Source organism: Anolis carolinensis, chromosome 3, assembly GCF_035594765.1.
Source record: "Anolis carolinensis isolate JA03-04 chromosome 3, rAnoCar3.1.pri, whole genome shotgun sequence".
In the NCBI taxonomy this organism is placed as follows: Eukaryota; Metazoa; Chordata; class Lepidosauria; order Squamata; family Dactyloidae; genus Anolis; species Anolis carolinensis.
Window position 1 is genome coordinate 6233008 of NC_085843.1, and position 23034 is coordinate 6256041.

Consider the following 23034-nt stretch of genomic DNA (forward strand, 5'->3'; position numbering starts at 1 on the left):
GTTGATTGAAGCTGGATCTGGAAGGCCCATTGCATTAATAAATTTATTTCTGTGTTTTGGTGCTTGTGTCTGTTTTGTCTAATTTGGATTGTATGAACTCCTGGCAAGTCTGTATGTAGTCATTTTCTCCATCAGTTAGCATATTACTGTTAACTAACTTTATGTGTCCTTTATTGTATACTTTCTGTTATTTCTGCTATTTCCTTCATAAAAATGGAAACTTATGTAAATTGACTTGTATCATGAGCTGAAGGCATAAGCATGGCATCAAAAATTGGTTTGGTCACATTTTAAAGAACTTACATTGATCCTAATCCTACATGTTGAGGCCATGCTGGCTAGAAGATTCTGGGATTTGTCATCCAAAAAAAGGTAATGTTTCCTGCCTTTGATGCAGCCTAATGCTTTCTGTTCCCAGTCCCCTTGACAATTATGCTTTGCAAGAACATGTGTGCAAGTGGTGGAGTGTGCAGAAAAAGAAATTACAGCCATCTATCTTCTTGTTTCCTTTTAAACACCAGCCTTCAGGGCTTCCAAAAACAGATCACAAAAGTTTGCTGACAGCTTGCATGTTACAGTGGAAGGCATGAGTGAGAATGGACTGGCAAAGAGCAACCCAGGCTCCTTCTACACTGCAATATAAAATCCAGATTATCTGATTTGAACGGGATTATATGGCAGTATAGACTCATATAATCCAGTTTAAAGCAGATAAAGTGGATTATCTGCTTTGTTAACCTGGATTATATGGCAGTGTAGACAGATTCTCAGAGCCATGAAAGTTCACTTCAGAATCCTGGAGAACTCACCGCACTCTTCCTCAATTTTCACCAAAACTTAATTATCTTCTTTTAATAGGTACTGTGTTTGGGAAAGGAATCGGCTTTAAAGGAGACATCTGTGCTTATTAGGTAAGATGACTGACGTTTAAGCAAATATGCTACCCATTGTTTTTCTGACTTCATTTATTATCATTGATGGAATTGTAGCAATAAAAGAACCCCCGAAAGATGAGAGACCGTGACTTGGTTTTGGGAAGGTTCACAACAGCAACTCCTTCATCGCTGTACTCTATAATTAATATGGTGTTTGTGTTTATGTATGTACCTTCATGTCACTGTTGACTTACAGGAGCATTATGCATTTTATTCCATTTTCCAAATCAAGGAATATTGAGAGTTGGTTTGCCATTGTCTTGTTCTGAAATATAGCCTACAGCAGAGTTGCTCAATATGGTAGTTTGAGTGCTTGTCCGTAATCCCTTGACTCTAGTTTGTGATGAACTTTTCAGTAGTAAGAAGCAGATGTAATCAAATGGTTACGGTTATAGACACTGCCAATCCCTATCACATTAGGAGGGGTGGGGACTCTGCTTGGTTCCCCACAGCAGATAGGTTAAGATTGAGTGACCTACAGCACCTAATATTCTTTAACAGTCCTTCATCCAAGTACTAACCAGGTCTGACCCTGCTTAGCTTCCAAGATCAGTCGGGATATTCAGGATGATTTATGCTCTGTAGTTAGTATGGTACCAGAGAAGAATGGAATTAACTTGGCTCCGATTAATCAGACATACTTCTAAGTCAATGCACCTGAGTTTTTTGCTTTGTGGATTCTTCTTTCACCTTTAATTAACTCCAAAATAGACTGTGCTGGCCATCAAGGGAGCCAAGGGAACCATTACACTATGCAGCAAAAATGTGAAAAATGTTTTGTTCCTGGTTTGAAAGTGTTATTTCCTGTTTAATTGTGTGGTCTTTACTTTGAAAGTAGCTGTTGTATTCCAGAAATTTTGTTTTTGTGGCTACCACAAACTAGGTTAAATTGGTTGAGACTCTGTGGGATATTCATTGAAAAACTATAGTAAAATGTACTGCAGGATATCCCGCAAAAGCAACGTTTTTGCAGTTTAACAAATGTTTTCCATGTTTATATGATAGAACCAATTAGGAAATGGCATTTGTCTCCCAGGAACAAAAATCGTGCTACAGAGTGTATTAGGAACACTTTGAAGAGAGTTGAAATATATTGGAGGTGGAAGCATCACCCCATCACAATGATCAGCTTTCATTTTTTCTTTTCCATTAGACTTGCCTTCAATGCATCTAGAAGGAGCGCCATTTGTTCTGTAGGTAAGCACACATACACATCTCTCCCACCTCTGAAAACAAACACTGTCAGTATCACCATAAGAATGAGAATTGATTTCAGCCATAGGAGCGCTTTGCTCTGCGATGCTGTTATTATGTGTAATTGAGCCAAGAAGAACCACCTTGTTTTGCAGTTTTTCTGTCCCCTTCCTCAGTGGGAAGAAATTTATTCTCTTAGAAGTCTTTAGAAATTGTGATTCATGTTTTAAATATGTTTCTGGGATCCCTTACACTACAATAGAAAATCTTGAACCACATACTTTTGTCTCTCTAGATGATGCTTCCTCTGGAAATTACTATAGAGTTGCACTGGAGGGCCTCTAGGTCATGCTGGGACCAGAAATTAGATAATTTAATAGTATTTGGACATATCTATGTTTGAGGTAACCTCAGTCATTCCAGGAGCTAACATGGAGCTAATATGGAGGTCTTACCGTATTTTTAAAAAACTTTTTTTTACATGAGAAGTTAACTTTGGCAGCTTTTCTGTTTTGTTTGTGGCTTCTTTTGGTAGTTATTTTGTCTCCATGGGGCAGAAAACTGGCCCCAAAACCCACCACAAGTTGTCCATGCCTGCATCATGTTGACTGTCAATCTCATGGAGAACATGAACAAGGCTTCTTAGCCTTGATGTTACTGTGTAAGAATCGAGGTTTATCTGCTTCCCATTGCAGGGTGGAAGGTGGAAAGTAATGTTCATGTTGATTTCCAAGATTGTTTATTTGTCATCATTGATGTTTTGGGTGAGGAACCCTGAGGTTCTTTAGAAGACAGCTGGAAAAACAATAAGACAGTAGCCTAAATGTTTAAATTTCCTATCCAAAGGACTATATTCTTCCATAAAAGCCATCCAGGGCACTGAGATCTTCAGGAGAAATTTAAATTGTGACTTGCCTTGAGTTCTAGGTCAAGAAAGTAGTTTCACATTGCTGTTTCACAGACATGAGCAAACGTTGGCCCTCCAGGTGTTTTGGATGTCAACTCTCACAATTCCTAACAACCTACTGGTAGTTTAAGCCCAAAACACCTGGAGGGCCAAAGTTTGCCCATGCCCACTATCTGTATGAAGACTGGCTGAGGCTTAAGCACTAGGCAGTCTTAATCCTGATCAAGCAATATGATAGTGCTTTATTATCTGCACAGCAGAGGTGGGAGTTCAGCAGGATTTCAAGGAGTTTCTTCTGTTTCTGAATCAGGATGTACACTGGTGTGCGGACACAGGCACTACAGGTCCCAGCCGACCCACGGCATCGGACGATATAGGCATCTGCTCCCGCCAGAGGTAAGTATTAGTATCCACATATTAAGCACTGCTTATTTTACTGCTTCTTAAATCTACATTTTCACTGTGAATAGAGCAGAGCATGAGTGTGGTGTAGTGGTTTGAACACAGGACTTAGGCCCTTTCTATACTGACCTATATCCCAGGATCTGATTCCGCATTATCTGCTTATCCCAGATTGTCTGGCAGTGGGGATTCATATAATCCAGTTCAAAGCAGATAACCTGGGATCAGATCCTGGGATTATAAGGACAGTGTCGAAGAGGCCTAAGATGACATTTTCAATCTCCAATCAGTCCTGGAAATTAGCTGGATGACTTTGGGCACAGAAGAAGCCACAAATGGGGAAAGCACTTATTTGGGTGAGTCTTGGTCAATGTGAAAGATTCTCTGAACTGGAAAGAGCTTCCTTTATTTCTTAACACAGGCAGCCAAAGACACAAGACCTTACATCAGGCATCAGGCAATTAGGAATGGTGGGAGCTGAAGTCTAAAACACCCGGAGGGTCAAATTTTGCACATGCCTGCCTTACATAGTTAAAGGTTTGGAGTCCAACATTTATTGTTGGCAAGTTTATTTATATCCAACCTTAGTCAGAGAGCTGAGGTTCAGGATAGCTCACGCAAAGCTTCTATACTTGAGAAAAACAAGTAGAAAGTATATGTTCATATGTTTTAAATGCATTTTGCTGTTGTATTTTATGCTGTATTTTGGCCTTGGTCCCCATGTGAACCGCCCTGAATCCCTCCGGGAAGATGGGGCAGGATATAAGAATAAAGTTGTTGTTGTTGTTGTTATTATTGTATGACACCGAAACAAGATAGATATGCTGGATTTCGTTTCACAAAATCACAAGTCGAACACTTCCCAAGTGTCTAGGACTGTGTGATGTATTTTCGGATGATGCGTGCAGATCCCAGCAGGGTGGCCTTTTGCAGTTGGCAAAATTATTATTATTATTATTATTATTATTATTATTATTATAAACAAAAGTACAAACATTGTAATATTAAAAGACAAAGAGGTTATAATATTTTTCTTTTTAAAAAATTCTTTGTCTTACAATGTTTGCATTTTTATTTGTCCCTGTTTAGAATCAAATCAAGAAAAGGTATAGAATCCAGACATATCGCATAGTTGTAACTTGTTCAAGATTCTTAAAACTAATATTGCCTGTCACTTCACCATTTCCTTCAGCATTGAGTTGATTGTTTTACTCAGTTGTAACAGTCTCACCCTGTGACATCTTGCACACATAAAACAACCATTTCATGTTAATAATTTGCCAGTGAAATACGGCAGTTGGCAGCAAGTTGAAGAAGGAAACAGAAATAAGGTTTCTCCCTTGAATAAATAACATCACAAGACATAATATTTTTTTACATATAATCCATACTTTCATAGAATACATATAAGTATTAGGTCCTGGATTGCTGTGAGTTTTCCGGGCTGTATGGCTATGTTCCAGAAGCATTCTCTCCTGACGTTTCACCTGCATCTATGACAGGCATCCTCAAAGGTTGGGAGGTCTGTTGAAAACTAGGTCAGTGGGGTTTATATGTCTGTGGAATGTTCAGGGTGGGAGAAAGAACTCTTGTCTCTTGGGGACAAGTGTGAATGTTGCAATTGGCCAACTTGATTGAATGGCCTTTGCAGCTTCAAAGTCTGGCTGCTTACTGCCTGGGGGGGGTGTTAGCTGGCCCTGATTGTTTCCTCTCTGGAATTCCCCTGTTTTCTGAGTGTTGCTCTTTATTTACTGTCCTGATTTTAGAATTTTTTAAATACTGGGAGCCAGATTTTGTTCATGCTTGTAGATTTCTCTGTGTAGACTGACATGGTGGTTGTTAGAGTGGTCTAGCATTTCTGTGTTCTCAAATAATACTACAGTAAAGTCTCACTTATCCAACACTCGCTTATCCAACGTTCTGGATTATCCAACACATTTTTGTAGTCAATGTTTTCAATACATCATGATATTTTGGTGCTAAATTCGTAAATACAGTAATTACTACATAGCATTACTGCATATTGAAATACTTTTTCTGTCAAATTTGTTGTTAAACATGATGTTTTGGTGCTTAATTTGTAAAATCATAACCTAATTTGATGTTTAATAGGCTTCTTCTTAATCTCTCCTTATTATCCAACATATTCGCTTATCCAACGTTCTGCCGGCCCGTTTATGTTGGATAAGTGAGACTCTACTGTATATGTCCAGGGTGGTTCATCAGATGCTCTGCTATGGCTGACTTTTCTGGTTGAGTAAGTCTGCAGTACCTTTCATGTTCCTTGATTTGTGTTTGGGCAATGCTGCTGCCTTTGGTGGTCTCTACATAGACTTGTCCACAGATGCATGGGATACGGCAGACTCCTGTAGATGTGAGGGGATCCCTGATTCTGAGTTAGCTGCCATTTCTCGACTTCAGGCCCTGCCTTGATTTTTGCGGCATAAGGTAAAGATAAAGGTTTCCCCTGACATTAAGTCCAGTTGTGTCTGACTCTGGGGGTTGGTGCTCATCTCCATTTCCAAGCCGAAGAGCCGGCGTTGCCCGTAGACACCTCCAAGGTCATGTGGCCGCATGACTGCATGGAGCACCGTTACCTTCCCGCCAGAGTGGTACCTATTGATCTACTCACATTGACATGTTTTCGAACTGCTAGGTTGGCAGAAGCTGGAGCTAACAGCGGGCACTCAAGCCGCTCCCAGCATTTGAACCTGGGACCTTTCGGGCTGCAAGTTCAGCAGCTCAGTGCTTTAACACACTTCGCCATCAGGGCTCCTTTTTGCGGCATATATTGGGTTAAAAACCATTTCAGCTTCCTGAATTGAGTCATGTGCTGTTGCTCAGCATTGGTAAAGGGAAAGCCATTCCAATACTTTTCCAGAGATCACACTCTCTGAAAAGAGGCCCTTTTAATTTGGAAAGATAATGAACCAATAATTCATCTGGGCAAGGTGCCTTGAAGGCAAAAGCTGAAATAGAGGCTATTTATCCTGGCTTGTCAAGAATCTTCTGGGAGAGAATCTTTTTTTAGTTCTGCGAAGACAATTTCTTTCTGTCCCAACAATGGGCTGAGTTGTGTCTTCTGCAAGTGTCAGGCTTTTGCCCTTGGAAACCTCGGTTGCATCTTGGACTGCAGTTTGGAACTGAGCAATGGCAGAATTATTATGGAGGCAGAGGCTATCCTGTGGCAAAGAGCCATAGCTCAGTGGTAGAGCACATGCTTTGCATGCAAATGGTCCAAAGCACAATCCCCAGACAAATTTTGCACGGTTGTTTTGAATAAAAATGATTGTAATGACTGCTAAAGCCTTCCATGACTAAGAAGACTGCCACACTTCACTGATAAAAGAGTTGCAGTCCTACTTTGAGTGAGGTCCAGAACCTTTTTGGCTGAGAATCCTAGGTTGCGTCAACAGGAATTTGACAGAGGGAAGTTGTAGTCCCACTCCCTTCTGCTTTGGTTGAAACTCACCTGGAATAATATAATTGTTAATGTGGGATTTGTGTATTGGTAGTGTTTAAATGAAATTTGTATCTTGTCTGTATTGCATACTGATTGCATCATCCAGAGTGTACTATAGTCTGTAAGAAGCTGTGTGAGAAGCTGTGTTGATCTTGATGTGTGGCTGGAACCAGGGAGTGTCCAGACACAAGTGTATGTGCATTACTGATTACATCAGTTCAGTTCAGTTCTGAGTTGTATTGAGTTCTGTCTGCCTAGAGTGTAAGTCCTGTGTCTATTGTCTGCAAGTCTGTTTGTCTTGATTATTACTGAAGTCAGTAAAACTTGTATATAGTTTTACCATCGTCTCTGGTGTCACTTCGTTCTGCGTTCCACTGATTCCATCCAACTACTGCTGTGCTGCTAATTACTCTGACAATTATATCCAGTCCTGGGCAATGCAATTCCAGAAGGAGATGGACAAGATGGAAGGTGTCCAGAGAAGGGCCACCAAAACAGTCAAAATTTTGCAAACCATGCATCGCCATGAGGAATGGCTTAGGGAGCTGGGAATGTTTAGCTTGCAGAAGAGAAGGCAGAGACGGGTCATGAGAGCCAGGTTTAAATATTTGAAAGGATGTCACATTGAGGAGAAGGGCCAAGCTTGTTTTCTGTTGCTCCAGAGCCTAGGAGACATTGGAGCCATGGATTCAAATTCTAGGAATAGAGATTCCATCTAAACATTAGGAATAGCAGTAACTTCCTGATGGTAAGAGCTATTCAGCAGTGGAATATGCTGCCTAGAAGTTTGTTGAAGTCTCCTTCTCCAGAGGCTTTTCAAGCAGAAGCTGTGTGGCTGCCTGCTGGGAGGGCTTTGATTGTGTCTTCCTGCCTGGCAGAAGGGGATTGGACTAGATGGCCTTTGGGGTCTATGATTCTATGGCTCCTCCCTAAACTGCAAATCCCAAGATACCACAGAAGCAGATTTAAAGTGGAATTGCAACTCTTACAAAGTATGTATATATACATATATACAATATAATTTACAATAATATATAATCTATATATATAAAAGGATAAAAAAATTTCAGCCTAGGACAAAAAAAACAAAACTACACATCCCAGAAACACTAAACTTGGCAACACAACCCCTCATCCATGCCTCTACGTTCATACAACAAAAAGAAAAGAAAAATAAAGTCCTAATTAGAGGGAGAGGAATAATTGTTTTTATCCAATTACTGCCACTTAGAAGGCTAAGCTCTCGAACTTGGTCTCCTAGCAACCTACTCAGCCCAGGGGATAGGCACAGTTAGGCCTCAGGCCTCTTCCAAACTGCCTATAAGATACAGATTATCTGATTTTAACTGGATTATATGGCATTCTGAACAGAGCTTTTTCTGATTTGGATGCTTTTGTCTTCGTGTAAAAGAAACCTTCTTGTCTGTTGCTTTTATTTACAGAGTCTCAAGAAAAAGAAGGAGCGGCTGCAAATGAAGGAGATTGACCCCGGGACGGAACATGAATATGGGGCCCTGAACATCGTGATGACTGGCTACGACATGACCCTGGTGGAGCACTACGCTCAGTACGTCCACAAGCTCTGCAACCGGCTGTCCGTCAAAGTAGAGGAGAGGTAGGATGCTCATGCACAGGCGTGGGTTCATACTTTCAGGCTGGGATCCACGTGTAAGGGGGAGGTTGAGTGTTAGTTTATTGGAGGCTTTAAGCCAGAGTTCGGATGGCGATCTGGAGGGAGAGCTTGATCTTGAATTCCTGCCTGGCAGAAGAGATTTAGATTGGGTGGCCCTGGGGTCTCTTTCAATCCTGATGTTTTACTTCTACCACACCGAAATGCATAACTTAAGCACCCTCAAAAGTGACCACCCAGCTGCTTTTTGGAGACCTCTAACAGTAAAATCAGTCACAAAAATATTCATCAAAATGTTCACAGAAAATATTCTTTAAAATATCCACAAATATATTCATACTACCCTGTTTCCCCTAAAATAAGACATCCCCAGAAAATAAGACCTAGTAGAGGTTTTGCTGAATTGTTAAATATAAGGCCTCCCCCGAAAGTAAGACCTAGCAAAGCTTTTGTTTGGAAGCATGCATGATCGGTAAATGTACATACCATAAAATGTTGTACATGGAAATATTGGTAGTAACAAGAAATTTTTGATAAGATTCACAGTTTGTCTGGTTATGCTGGTTTATGATGACCACTACTGTACAGTATATAATAAATGTTCATTTTTTTGTTCAACAATAAATGTGAATTCTTCTTCATGAAAAAATAAGACATCCCCTGAAAATAAGACCTAGAGCATCTTTGGGAGCAAAAATTAATATAAGACACTGTCTTATTTTCGGGGAAACACGGTAGCTGTGCCCGGCCATGCGTTGCTGTGGCAAAGTATGGTGGTATGGAAAATAAACTATTGAGGAATTGGTGGTAGTTAAGGTAAAGGGTAAAGGTTTTCCCCTGACATTATAAATGGGTTATATAGTTGTGTGGAAGAGCCTTGAGTCTACACTGCCATATAATCCAGTGCAAATTAGATAATCTGTGGAAGAAGCCTAAGTGAGGCCTAAGTCTGCCTGTCCCCTGGGCTGAGTTAGTTGCTAGGAGACCAAGTGGGCAGAGATTAGTCCTCTAACTGGCTGCAATTGGATAAAAACAATTATTCCTTTCCCTCTAATTAGGACTTTATTTTTCTTTTCTTTTTGTTGTATCAACCTAGAGGCATGGATGATGGATTGTGTTGTCAAATTTCAAGGTTGGGGGGCCTGTAGTTTTGTTGTTTTGTTGGTCGCCGTGATGCCATCACTCATTTATATATATAGATTAATTAATATTCACAAAAATATTAGCCAAAATATTCATATAAATATTCACAGAAAATATCTGTAAAAGTATTAACACAAATGTTCACAAAAGATATTTATAAAAATATTCACCAAAGAATACAGTAGAGTGTCGCTTATCCAACGTTTTGGATTATCCAACGCATTTTTGTAGTCAATGTTTTCAATGCATTGTGATATTTTGGTGCTAAATTCATAAATACAGTAATTACTACATAGCATTAATGTGTAATGAACTACTTTTTCTGTCAAATTTGTTATATAACATGATATTTTGGTGCTTAATTTGTAAAATAATAACCTATTTTGATGTTTAATAGGCTTCGCCTTAATATCTCCTTATTATCCAACGTATTCGCTTATCCAATGTTCTGCCAGCCCGTTTATGTTGGATAAGTGAGACTACTGTATTCACAAAACATACTGTATTTGTATAGTCTTTCACAATTCACAAATAATAGTCACAAAATTATTCTTTAAAAATATTCCCAGAAATATTCTTTAAAATATTCACAAATAATATTCAGAAATTACAGAACAAGATATGAGACAAGTGGTAGAGGCAATAGGGACAGCAAGGAATACAAAAGTAAGAGAAATGAGGAGGAAAATATTCCATAAGTGGTATCGTACAACTGGTCAATTAGCATACCATTATAAAAAGGGGAGCAGTCAATGCTGGCATGGATGTCAACAGAAAAGGTGGCTTATGCACATGATGTGGGAATGTGAACAGGTACAATACTTCTGGCAGACTATCCAAAATGTGTCAAACCAAATATTAGGAATCGATTGAGTGATAACAAAAGAAATTGTGGTCTGAGTACAGAGAGAGGGAATGGAAAATTACAGGGAAATAAAGGAAGCAATAATTTACTGCGCATAAGCAGTGATAGTATTGGGATGGAAAGACAAATCAAAGTGGACAGTAAATAAATGGTATCAGTATATGGTGCATCAAATGGAATTCGAAATTACGAATGTAAAATTAAATGATTCAAAAGATAATGAAAACAGAATGCGAGAAGTTGAAGAAAGATGGAACCAGGTCAAGAATGATATTATGAGTAAGTAGAAATCAGGCCATAAGAAATAGGATATGTTATATAGTATAGGAAATGTTATATAGTATCTAAATCTATAAGAATTGTCTCAAAAAGGATTAATGTGTAAAATTAAATAATCCTTGTGGAGGTGGCAATCGTAAATGTTCTGTATGTAGATGTATAGGTAAAGGTAAAGGTTTCCCCTGACGTTAAGTCTCGTCGTGTCTGACTCTGGGGGTTGGTGCTCATCTCCATTTCTAAGTCGAAGAGCCGGCGTTGTCCATAGACACCTCCAAGGTCATGTGGCCGGCATGACTGCATGGAATGCTGTTACCTTCCCGCCTGAGCGGTACCTATTGATCTACTCACATTTGCATATTTTCGAACTGCTAGGTTGGCAGAAGCTGGAGCTAACAGCGGGCGCGCACTCCGTTCCCCGGGTTTGAACCTGGGACATTTAGGTCTGCAAGTTCAGCAGCTCAGCGCTTTAACACACTGAGCCACCAGAGGATCCTATATGTGTATATATCCTAAAATAAAAAATATATTATTAAAAATAATACTAAATAATCATTAAATTATTCTTTAAAATATTCACAAAAATAGTCACAGAAAAATCCATAAAAATATTCATGCAAAACATATTTGTAAATATGAAAAATATTTACAAAAATATTCATGAAAATATTTACAGATAATTCTCATTAAAATATTCACAGAAAAATATTCTTTAAAAATTTAATCATGTTCCTTTTAATAGCACAAAATAATGTTTTATTTGGGGAGAAGAAGCTTTCTGTTCTATTATCCTGAAATCCTTTTCTTTAAAAAAAGCATCCCTCTTTCTTGTATCTGACCTCTGGGTACTATTTGGAACATCAGAAAAAGGGACAAGAAATATTGCTCACCTTTCAGGGCCCTTTTGGATTCTGGTTTCTGCCTCCTTCCTGAGTTCAGAGATAAGGTCTCTGCTCCAGCCTGACTCTGTTTCCTCACTTGAGCGCTTCACAATCCCAGGAGCGATGCTGAGATCAGAGCAGCAGCCTGGCTTTGTTCTCCCGAAAGGAAAAGCTTCCTAAAAATAGGACAAAGCAGCCTTCAAGAACTAAGTTTGAATGAATTTTGTTTAAAAGCATCAGAGAAATTCTGGACAAAGCCTAGTTCAGGAGGAGTTGGACTGAACTGAATGGGAGATTTGACCTCTTCATTAAGTGAACTGGAAGTTGTATTGTCATCCCTCCGTATCCACGGAGTCAGCGTCCACCAACCAGGCTTGAAATATATTTTAAAAATCCAAAAAGCAAGCCTTAATTTTGTCATTTTATATAATACTAGCTGTGCCCGGCCACGCATTGCTGTGACAAAGTGGTGGTGGTATTGGTTAAAAATTGTTGTGTAATTTTTATTTGACTTTATTTGCATTTTTTAAATTAATTTTATTGTAAGTTGTATTTTTATTTATTATATTTTATTATTTTCTTGTATTATTTTTAGTTATTTTCTGTTATTATAGTATTTTATTGTATTAATTTTTTAGTGTTTTTTTATTATTTTTTATTGGGGTGTGTCAGGACCCAGGCTGCAGAGCACCAATAACCATACACAGAGGCCAGAATCTATCTAATATCTTTATTGAGGAAATATATAAAGTTAATAAAAGCAAGTGTAGAAAATAGTTCAGAAGTAGACCTTTCAGGAAAGGTCAAAATTAGTCCAAGAAAACAATGTCCAATATGAAATATTAAGGTCCAAAGTTGTAATCCAATAACCGAAACACTCACTTTGCCAAGCAAAGTGAGGGGAGATGACAAGGTCCTTTAGTCCATGGAGCTTAATGCAAGGCTAGGAAGCAAACTAGATTCTTGGCAAACAAGGCTTGATTCAAGGCAACAAGAAGCGAGGAGCAAGAACAGGGTCCATGGCGAAATCCGTGGCAAGGTCCGGGGAACAAGGCAGGGCTGGGACGAGAGCAAGGTCCTGGAAACTGGAGTAGCGTAGTCCACACACAATCTACTCCCGTAGTTGACGAATTGACTCCGCAAGGAATCCTTGTGGCCAAACACCTATATAGGATCTTGTTTTCCCGCCAGAGAACACTTTCTCTGGGGAACAAGAATCGAAACCTATTCTGTGTCCAGATGCAGGACTCCTTAAACTTTCCCAAGGGAACAGACTTAATCATCTAATTGTCTGGCAGCTATCCGGGCGCTTCGGCGAGTCGCCTCCCGCGCGTGTCTATCTTGATTATAATAAAGACGGCGAGAAAATGGGGGAGATTTCTCCTCAAGGCTTGTTTGTCTGACTTCTTGTGGGCAAACATCCTGCAGCTGCAAGGGCTCCAAATCTGGCAGAAACGGTGGGAAACCCAAGTTTTCCTCTTCATCTGTCACAATAGTACTAGGAACGGGACTACATGGCCCATAAGTCATCACAGGGTGCTAGGAGACCAAGTAGGAGGAGCTTAGCCGTCTAACTGGCAGCAATTGGATAAAAGCAATTATTCCTCTCTCTAATTAGGACTTTATTTTTCTTTTCTTTTTGTTGTATCAACCTAGAGGCGTGGATGATGGGTTGTGTTGTCAAATTTCGAGGTTGGGGGGCCTGTAGTTTTGTTGTTTTGTGGGTCGCCGTGATGCCATCACTCTTTTATATATATATAGACTAGCTGTGCCCGGCCACGCGTTGCTGTGGCGAAGTATGGTGGTATGGAAAATAAAAGTATTGAGGAATTGGTGGTAGTTAAGGTAAAATTACGTGACCTTGGAGGTGTCTATGGACAACGCCGGCTCTTCGGCTTAGAAATGGAGATGAGCATCACACCCCAGAGTCAGACATAGAATCATAGAATCATATAATAGTAGAGTTGGAAGAGACGTCATAGGCCATCCAGTCCAACCCCCTGCTAAGAAGCAGGAAATCGCATTCAAAGCACCCCCGACAGATGGCCATCCAGCCTCTGCTTAAAAGCCTCCAAGGAAGGAGCCTCCACCACGGCCCCGGGGAGAGAGTTCCACTGCCGAACAGCCCTTCTCACAGTGAGGAAGTTCTTCCTGATGTTCAGGTGGAATCTCCTTTCCTGTAGTTTGAAGCCATTGTTCCGTGTCCTAGTCTGCAGGGCAGCAGAAAACAAGCTTGCTCCCTCCTCCCTATGACTTCCCTTCACGTATTTGTACATGGCTCTCATGTCTCCTCTCAGCCTTCTCTTTTGCAGGCTAAACATGCCTAGTTCTTTAAGCCGCTCCTCATAGGGCTTGTTCTCCAGACCCTTAATCATTTTAGTCGCCCTCCTCTGGACGCTTTCCAGCTTGTCAACATCTCCCTTCAACTCTGGTGCCCAAAATTGGACACAGTGTGATTCCAGGTGTGGTCTGACCAAGGCAGAATAGAGGGGGAGCAGGACTTCCCTGGATCTGGACGCTATTCCCCTATTGATGCAGGCCAGAATCCCATTGGCTTTTTTAGCTGCCGCATCACATTGTTGGCTCATGTTTAACTTGTTGTCCACAGGGACTCCAAGGTCTTTTTCACATGTACTGCTGTCAAGCCAGGCATTGTCCCCCATTCTGTATCTTTGATTTCCATTTTTTCTGCCAAAGTGAAGTATCTTGCATTTGTCCCTGTTGAACTTCATTTTGTGAGTTTTGGCCCATCTCTCTAGTCTGTCAAGATCGTTTTGAATTCTGCTCCTGTCTTCTGGAGTCTTGGCTATCCCTCCCAGTTTTGTGTCGTCTGCAAACTTGATGATCGTGCCTTCTAACCCTTCGTCTAAGTCGTTAATAAAGATGTTGAACAGAACCGGGCCCAGGACGGAGCCCTGCGGCACTCCACTTGTCACTTCTTTCCATGATGAAGATGACGCATTGGTGAGAATCACCCTTTGGACTTAACGTCAGTGGAAACCTTTACCTTTACCTAAGGGAAAGGGTAAAGGTTTTACCTTACATTAAGTCCATTATAAATGGGTTATATAGCTGTGTGGAAGGGCCTTGAGTCTACACTGCCATATAATCCAGTGCAAATTAGATAATCTGTGGAAGAGGCCTAAGTGAGGCCTAACTCTGCCTGTCCTCTGGGCTGAGTGGGTTGCTAGGAGACCAAGTGGGCAGAGCTTAGCCTTCTAACTGGCAGCAATTGGATAAAAACAATTATTCCTCTCCCTCTAATTAGGACTTTATTTTTCTTTTCTTTTTGTTGTATGAACGTAGAGGCATGGATGACGAGTTGTGCTGCCAAGTTTAGTGTTTCTGGGATGTGTAGTTTCGTTGTTTTGTCCTAGGCCGAAATTTCATTACCCTTTTATATATATAGATTTTACTGTGCTATTGTATATAACAAAACTTGAGCATCTGCAGATTTGGGTATCCACACGGGGTCCTCAAACCAAACCAAACCCCTATAGTACAGAGAAATATAAGCATAATCTGCATTTTTCACCAATCAGAATGCTTAAGGTTGTCTATTTTGCAGACTTTTTGCAGAGAGCTTTACAGGGGGAGTGTGTGATGTTGGTTCTCCTAGATCTCTCAGCCGCCTTCAATACCATAGACCACAGTATCCTTCTGGGACGCCTCGCAGGAATAGGGCTTGGGGGCACTGTCTTACAGTGACTGCAATACTTCCTGTAGGGTCATTCCCAGAAGGTGTTGTTGGGGAAACCTGCACGGACCCCAGCTGTTGTCCTGTGGGGTCCTATAGGATTCTGTACTGTCCCCCATGTTGTTTAACATCTACTTCAGTGGTTCCCAAACTTATTTGGCCTACCGCCCCTTTTCCAGAAAAAATATTACTCGGCGCCCCCTGGAAAGGGGGGGTGTGGCTTAGAGGGGTGGGCATGGACCCTGCTCAAGTGGGTGGGACTGAGCCTCTCCCCGAGTCCAAGATGCAGGGCTGGGAGGGGGAGTGGGTGGGGCCACAAATGGGTGGCCAAGACTGGGATAGGCAGAGTTACAAGCTGTAAAGAATTTATAACGACTGGCACAAATTTGTAAAGGACTATGAACAATTAACACCAATTTGGAAAGATGCAACCACCAAAGACTCAGGGACGAGACCTTTTACTTTAAAGGGTAGTGTAACTTGGTTTAGAATATATGCAACAGAGGCTTAGATGTTGGAAGAACAATAACAAGTTTATTCAGGCACAGAGCTTAGTGGTTACAATGCTGTTTCTCACTTAGAGGTATTCTTATTAACAGTTACAATACTAGAATTAGATTAATCAACTCTCTAAAGTATCACTTCTTTTACTTAAAGTAGTTAGAACTTCTTCCTCTGCTACTTTTAAACCGTTACTTCAATTGATCTCTGTGAGTCCAGCTGGGATTGGTTCCCAAAGTCTGAAACTTGGACTATCCAGTGACTTCAAACCACAGTCACCCCTGTGATATACTATCACAGATTCTCTGTGCCTTTCCAGGACACAGACTACATTAAATAAGTCACCAAACTTATTTAAAACCGACTCAAAGTGAACAATTGAGTCTCCTTGATCCCATCATCCTGGAATCAATCTTCCCTGTGCCTCATCAGAGCACAGACTGACTTTCTTTTTTAAACTCTGCACTTCTTCAACTAAACGGCAGTTGGCTCCGCCTACTTCTCCATGGCAACCAGCCTCTGAGTACTGAGATGCAATAACTGTAATACTTACCCTTTTAAAACATAAACACACAATTAAACATAACATCTGTAAACCAAAATTCGTACTTCATTACACCAAGCTCTGAGGCAGGGCTGTGCTTCTATCCCTGTCCTGTGGCGCCTGCCAGGACACAGGGGGTGGGTCTAGAAGAGGGGGTGGGGCCTCTTCCCAAGTGCCTGATGGGGCTGAACCTCTATACCCCACCCCCATGTTCTAACAAGCACCTCAGGAGAGGTATACAGGGGCTCAGTCCTGTCTTGGGCTCTTGGAAGTTGGCCCTACCCCCTTCCCTAGCTCTGCCTTCTGTATCCCAACAAGTGCCTCAGGAGAGGTATAGAGGCCCTACTCTATTTATTATTTTACTCTATTTATTATTAATTGTATTATTTTCCTGTATTTATTATTGTTATTATTACATGTATTATTTTACTATATTATTATTAAAAGGATACGTAAGCACATTTACATTGAAGAAGATGTGAATAATGATTTGATCAGAGTTGGACAGTCTTATCTTAAATTTGAGCTTTATGTAAATATTCAGAAACATTTAACCTACTGATGCCTCAATTAATGTAATTTTATTGGTATCTATTTTTATTTCTGATATTTACCACTTTTGCCTTATATTGGAGTCAATATTTTCCCAGGGTTTTTTTGTGGTAAAATTAGGTGCCTCGACTTATATTTGGGTCGGCTTATATTCGAATATATACGGTATGTTCTTTGATATAACTGCTATTTTGTTATGGCTAACATGTACAGTAGAGTCTCACTTATCCAACATAAACGGGCCAGCAGAACGTTGGATAAGTGAATATGTTGGATAATAAGGAGAGATTAAGGAGAAGCCTATTAAACATCAAATTACGTTATGATTTTACAAATTAAGCACCAAAACATCATGTTATACAACAAATTTGACAGAAAAAGTAGTTCAATACACAGTAATGCTATGTAGTAATTACTGTATATACGAATTTAGCACCAAAATATCATGATATATTGAAAACATTGACTACAAAAATGCGTTGGATAATCTAGAATGTTGGATAAGTGAATGTTGGATAAGTGAGACTCTACTGTATAACTATTTTATCTTGATGTGTTTTTATTTTTCGTTGACTGTAATTTTTTGGCCCCATGTAAGCCGCCCCAACTCCCTTCCGGGAGATAGAGGCGGGGTATAAAAATAAAATTATTATTATTATTATTATTATTATTATTATTATTATTATTATTATTATTTAAATGTCATAAATAAATTTAAATTACAGACAATTTTCCAGAAGGCAAATGGCAGATATTAAAAGCATATCAGTTGCCAAAAATGACTGAAGCCATTGGAGAAGGGACGGGACATAATGAAGCACCCATCTCTCTTTAATGATAGATTTTTGTTAATTGCCATCAAGTGGACCTTGAATGAATGCAATCCTATAAATGCGAAATTTCCTGTAAGTGAGAAAAACAGCAGCTTTGCTCAGGTCTTGCAAACTCAGGACAGTCACAGCTTCCTTGGTGGAGTCTATCCAAATGCAGTTCAGCCTCTTTCTTTTCCAAAGATGTTGAAAATGCCCTTCATGCTGCAAGGGGTCGATTCGAAGCAAAAGTTGCAGCCCTTGGGCAATGAAATGTGGCCTAAGGACTGCACTTTGCTTTGGAGCTTTTCCACTTGAATGACAAATATGTTTTCAAGCCAGTGGAAATTTTACATTCTGGGATTTTAGAACTATGTAAAATCAGTATTTCTATTCTTAACGCTGTCGAGAGAGCCTAGTTGCTCTTTCAAACCAAGGGTGAGCTGTGCAGGGAATGGGGTCAGGTCATTTTAAAAATGGCAAGAATGCAATCTTCTTTTGCATCACCTCGCTCACAGCCATCATAACTGAAAACAGGAAAAAGGTTTGTAAAAACGTATAGAACGCTGCATTCTTTGCAGAGAAACTACAGTGTCTAGACCAGCAGCATTGTCCAGATATGAATCAAAGACCACGAAGGGCGCTGCAGACTAATCAAACCGAAGAAGTCATCTATAGCAAAGCCCTTGATGAACCAACCTCGACACAGAATATAATTTGAGAACACAGAAATGCTGGACCACTCGGACAACCGTTGTAGTGTCTCGGAGACCTCCAAGTCGTGACCCCGTCGCCATTATGGATCAGACCGAAGAAGAGATGGGGTTTCTGCCATTTCCCCATGATTTTGTTCCCTTCCAGATGTCCCCTGTTGACAGTTTTAGCCCACAGTTAATTAAAAAGGGCCTTGACTCACAACCCGGTTCTCCAGAGAACGCTATGTTTGACCGCAAATTGTTTTGGGAAACATCTCGCGCGGAGAAGCAGAATTTGAGGAGAAGCGCTAGATTAGCGGAGAAAGCAAGCGTTAATTAAGCCGGTTCCCTTGAGAGTTTCCCGGGAGGATTGCATCTGGCAAAGTTGTTGACTTAGTCCACTTTCCCTTGGAAAGAGTGTTCAGACACCTGGCTGGAAAGGAGAGCGAAGTCCCATAAAAGTTCTGGGCGCCGACTATCCTTTGCGGTGTTCAACGTGTCAGTTGAGGAATTCACATCGACTCTAGTTCTGCAGCGTGCTACTCTCGAGTAGACCAGCGTTGCGTCTCGTCTCCCTGCCAAGCCTGGACAGCGATTCAGCTCTACCACGACTAACTTTGCCTTGCCTTGCATCCTAGCCTCGGATTTGAGCCCTGGAACTCTTTGACAGATCTTGTCTTAATCCCCACTCAAACAGCCTAAAGGTTTGAGTGTGTTTCGGTTATTGGATTTTAAACTTTGAACTCTAATACTGGATATCTACTTTCACATTACTGGACTATATTTGACATTTCCTGAAAGGTCTATTGCTGGACTATATACTCTGCTTAATTTTAGTTGTCTCCTTTATTTCCTTAATAAAGATATTAGATTGTTTATTGGCCCTCGTGTCTGATTCCCAGTGCTCACGCTGCCTGAGGTGTCACAACTGTCATGTCAAGCTACACAGAGAAACCAGTGAAATCCACAAGGATCACGTGCACAATTTCAACAGAAAGGAAGAAACTATGAAAATAAACATAATGTGGCTTCCAGTATTGAAAAACACCAGAATCAAGACAGTAAATAAATAAAGAACACTGCTCAGAAACAGGGGAACTCCAGACAGTAAACAATCATGTGCCAGTTAACACCTCCCAAACAGAGGGTGCCTCCAGGCAACAACAGCCAGGCTTCCCTCACTTCACAGCTGCAAGCCTACTCAGTGCTAATCAAGCTTCCTGACTGAAACATTCACACTTGCTTTATACAGACAAGGGTTCTTTCTCCCACCCTCGACATTATTCCACAGGTGTGTGTATGTATATACCATATATACTCGAGTATAAGCCGACCCAAATATAAGCCGAGGCACCTAACTTTACCGCAAAAAAACTGGGAAAACATTGACTCCAGTATAAGGCAAGAGTGGTAAATTTCAGAAATAAAAATAGATACCAATAAAATTACATTAATTGAGGCATCAGTAGGTTAAATGTTTCTGAATATTTACATAAAGCTCAAATTTAAGATAAGACTGTCCAACTCTGATCAAATCATTGTTCTCATCGTCTTCAATGTAAATGTGCTTATGTATCCTTTTTAGTAATAATAGAGTAAAATAATACATGTAATAATAATAAATATAGGAAAATAATACATGTAATAATAAATAGAGTAAAATAATAAATGCAATAATAATAATAATATCAGAGTGAAATAATAAATGTATTAGTATTAATAATAATAATAATAATAATAATAATAATAATAATAAACAGTAAAATAAATGTAATAGTAGCAACAATAAAAGAGAAAAATAATAAATGTACCATATATTCTCGAGTATAAGCTGACCCAAATATAAGCCAACCAGGACCCTCACCCGAGTATAAGCCAAGGGGAGCTTTTTCCTTAATCCCTCCTTATTATCCAAGATATTCACTTATCCAAGGTTCTGCTGTTAGGTATTGTGGGAGTTGAAGTCCAAAACACCTGGAGGGCCGAAGTTTGCCCATGCCTGCTCTACAGCATTGAACCAAAGCAAATAAAGTTGTGCAGTAGATTCGATGGCATATTAGACTCGAGTCAATACGGGTAATGAAAAGTTCAAGATTCAGTACAAATGGACCTCCTTGGAAGAGAGAACTTGGGCTCATTTGAACCAAGGCAGCCCATCTTATTTGCCACAAAAGTTCCCTCAGCTTTGCTCCCTGAGGTGGAGAGTTCATTCCCTTTATTTGCTGAATAGCACAGATAAACTCACCGCTGGCCTTGTTGTCGCGTCCGGACTGCTGATGCCGAGTTGTTTCTCTCTCCACAGCTACGCCATGCCCACCAAGACCACTGAAGTGATGCTGGTGCAAGAGCAAGGGTCCAAGATGAAGGTGGACGCCGTCCTCACAACCCACCAGCGCGTGGTTCAGGTAAGGAAAGGGCAAGCCCATAGCCAACGGGGTGGTTTAGGTGTTCAAACCACCCCCGAAATATTTCAGGTAAAAAAGAACAAACCTGGTTTACTCATGAATGTTAACTGGTTAACCAAATCCCCCTGCCAAGTCTATGAGAAGCAAAAATTAGAATCCCTCCAAAACAGCAAGCACAAATTTGGATTATTCACACTATCATTATTTATTTATGTATTTATTTATTTACTACGTTTATATCCCACTCTTCTCACCCCGAAGGGGACTCAGAGCGGCTTACAAATCAAATGAACATACAATATATTATTAGCATAGCACAATATAAACATTAACATTCTCCCCAATGTTCTTATAGCACTTTTAACTTCCTCCATGTTTACAAGTCTCACTTAGTGCACTTTGATCAGCCCATCCTTATGTTTTTATTGATGTGTTTTAACTTTGTCTTATTAATGGTTTGATTTTAATCATATGTTTTAATTTTTCATTTGTGCGTTTTCGGTATTTGATGTTTTTGTATGTATACTCTTTTGCATTTGTAAGCCGCCCTGAGTCCCTGCAGGGAGATAGAGGCGGGGTACAAGAATAAAATTATTATTATTATTATTATTATTATTAAATTACTATACTGTACCAAATCATTATATGGTAATATTATTAGTAATATTACATTTAATATATAATATATAATTAATATTATTATATTGTATTAGTAGTAGTACTGTATAATATTATATTCCATTATAATATTATTATCAATATTATATGTATATACAATATATTATATATTTATAATCATATATATATATATATATATATATATATATATATATATATAAAATTTATATTATATATTTATTACCTACCTTTCTACCAATTTACATGGCAATAGCTGCAACAGTTGACATAATGGAAGCCACCAAGTTGGCAGGGAAAGCCTAAGTTTCGAGACAGGGGGAAATTTGACCTGGATTGCAGGTAAAAACTGAGGAAACTGTGGAAATTGGGGTGTCTCCCACAAGTTCACCTAATCCACGCCCTGCCAAAGAAACCATGGGACAGGAGTAAAGAGAAGAAGCTGTGCCCTCAACAAACATTTGACTTTATATGCACAAGACTGTTTCCGACTACCAGATGAAAGCTCAATTAGCGCAAAATCCACAGACTCCGTTGGCAGGATATGTATTTCCTGTCGATAAGAAAAGGCACTTAAGATTTCCACACAAATGGTTCAGCAAAATTCACTGGCTAGTATTCTCCCTTTGCTCTGCTGTCCAAACAGCATTGTGGCAACAGGTGGTCTTCAGCTGGGATTCAGATTGCCATTTATGCCATACTTGTCTCCAGCAAGGAATCTTTTTTTCCAATTTTTTTTCTCCTTCCCCAGGTGAGATACTGAGAATATCTGGAATAGTGGAATAGTGTAAAGCAGGCATGGACAAACTGGGCCCCTCCAGGTGTTTTGGACTTCAGCTCCCACAATTCCTAACAGCCGGTAGGCTGTTAGGAATTGTGGGAGCTGAAGTCCAAAACACCTGGAGGGCTGCAGTTTCGTATGTTTTTAATTGTATTATTATTATTATTATTTCATTCCCTTTTTTTCTCCCTCTAAACCCAGATCCAAGGCTTGAAGGCCACCTTTGCTCCTGTCCTCCTAGAAATCGTTCAGAGCAATCAGCCCGAAGGAGTCCATCTGTTAGTGAAAGAGGTATGTCGATTCTTATCGATGCTTTCATTTTTCACAACGCAGCTCCTGACATTGGCTTTTTAGCTGCCGCGACAGCAAAGTAACTGAAGTGTGCAGCAATCCCTCAACACCCACAACACACATCCTTCTTAGTATATATTTGGGAATGTTTGTCTCCTCGTCACAATCATTTGCAGGCATGGCAGGGAGACCTGTTTGCCATACAGTGAAACCAGTTCTGGGCTCTGAATATCCACCTGGGCTTTTCTCCACACCTGAGAGAAAAGCTCAAAGACTATGCCAAAAACTAGAGGCATGCGCCTGGGTAAAGCTGCCTTGTTTCTCATGCTGGGAGAGATATAGTTGTATAAGTACTCTATATCCTCATGTATGAGTCTAGAAATTTTAGTATTAAAATGAACCCTCAATCCATAGGTTGACTTTTCTA

General features: G+C 40.0%; 1 protein-coding gene and 1 long non-coding RNA gene across 2 annotated transcripts in view; one reads left to right on the plus strand and one right to left on the minus strand.

Annotated features, from left to right (window-relative positions):
* Positions 1-23034, plus strand: part of mrpl48 (mitochondrial ribosomal protein L48) — a 30776-nt gene that overhangs the window by 2740 nt on the left and 5002 nt on the right. Inside the window, exons 2-7 of the mRNA XM_062974444.1 lie at positions 859-911; positions 2089-2132; positions 3347-3432; positions 8344-8516; positions 20797-20899; positions 22518-22607. Of these exons, the coding sequence (XP_062830514.1) occupies positions 859-911; positions 2089-2132; positions 3347-3432; positions 8344-8516; positions 20797-20899; positions 22518-22607 (549 nt within the window). The remainder of the gene's footprint in view (positions 1-858; positions 912-2088; positions 2133-3346; positions 3433-8343; positions 8517-20796; positions 20900-22517; positions 22608-23034) is intronic.
* On the minus strand, positions 8516-20873 carry LOC134297316 (uncharacterized). The gene is made up of 3 exons (XR_010004024.1): positions 20740-20873; positions 11706-11872; positions 8516-11327 (listed from the first exon to the last, which is right to left on the minus strand). It is a non-coding gene; the product is annotated as an uncharacterized LOC134297316 (long non-coding RNA).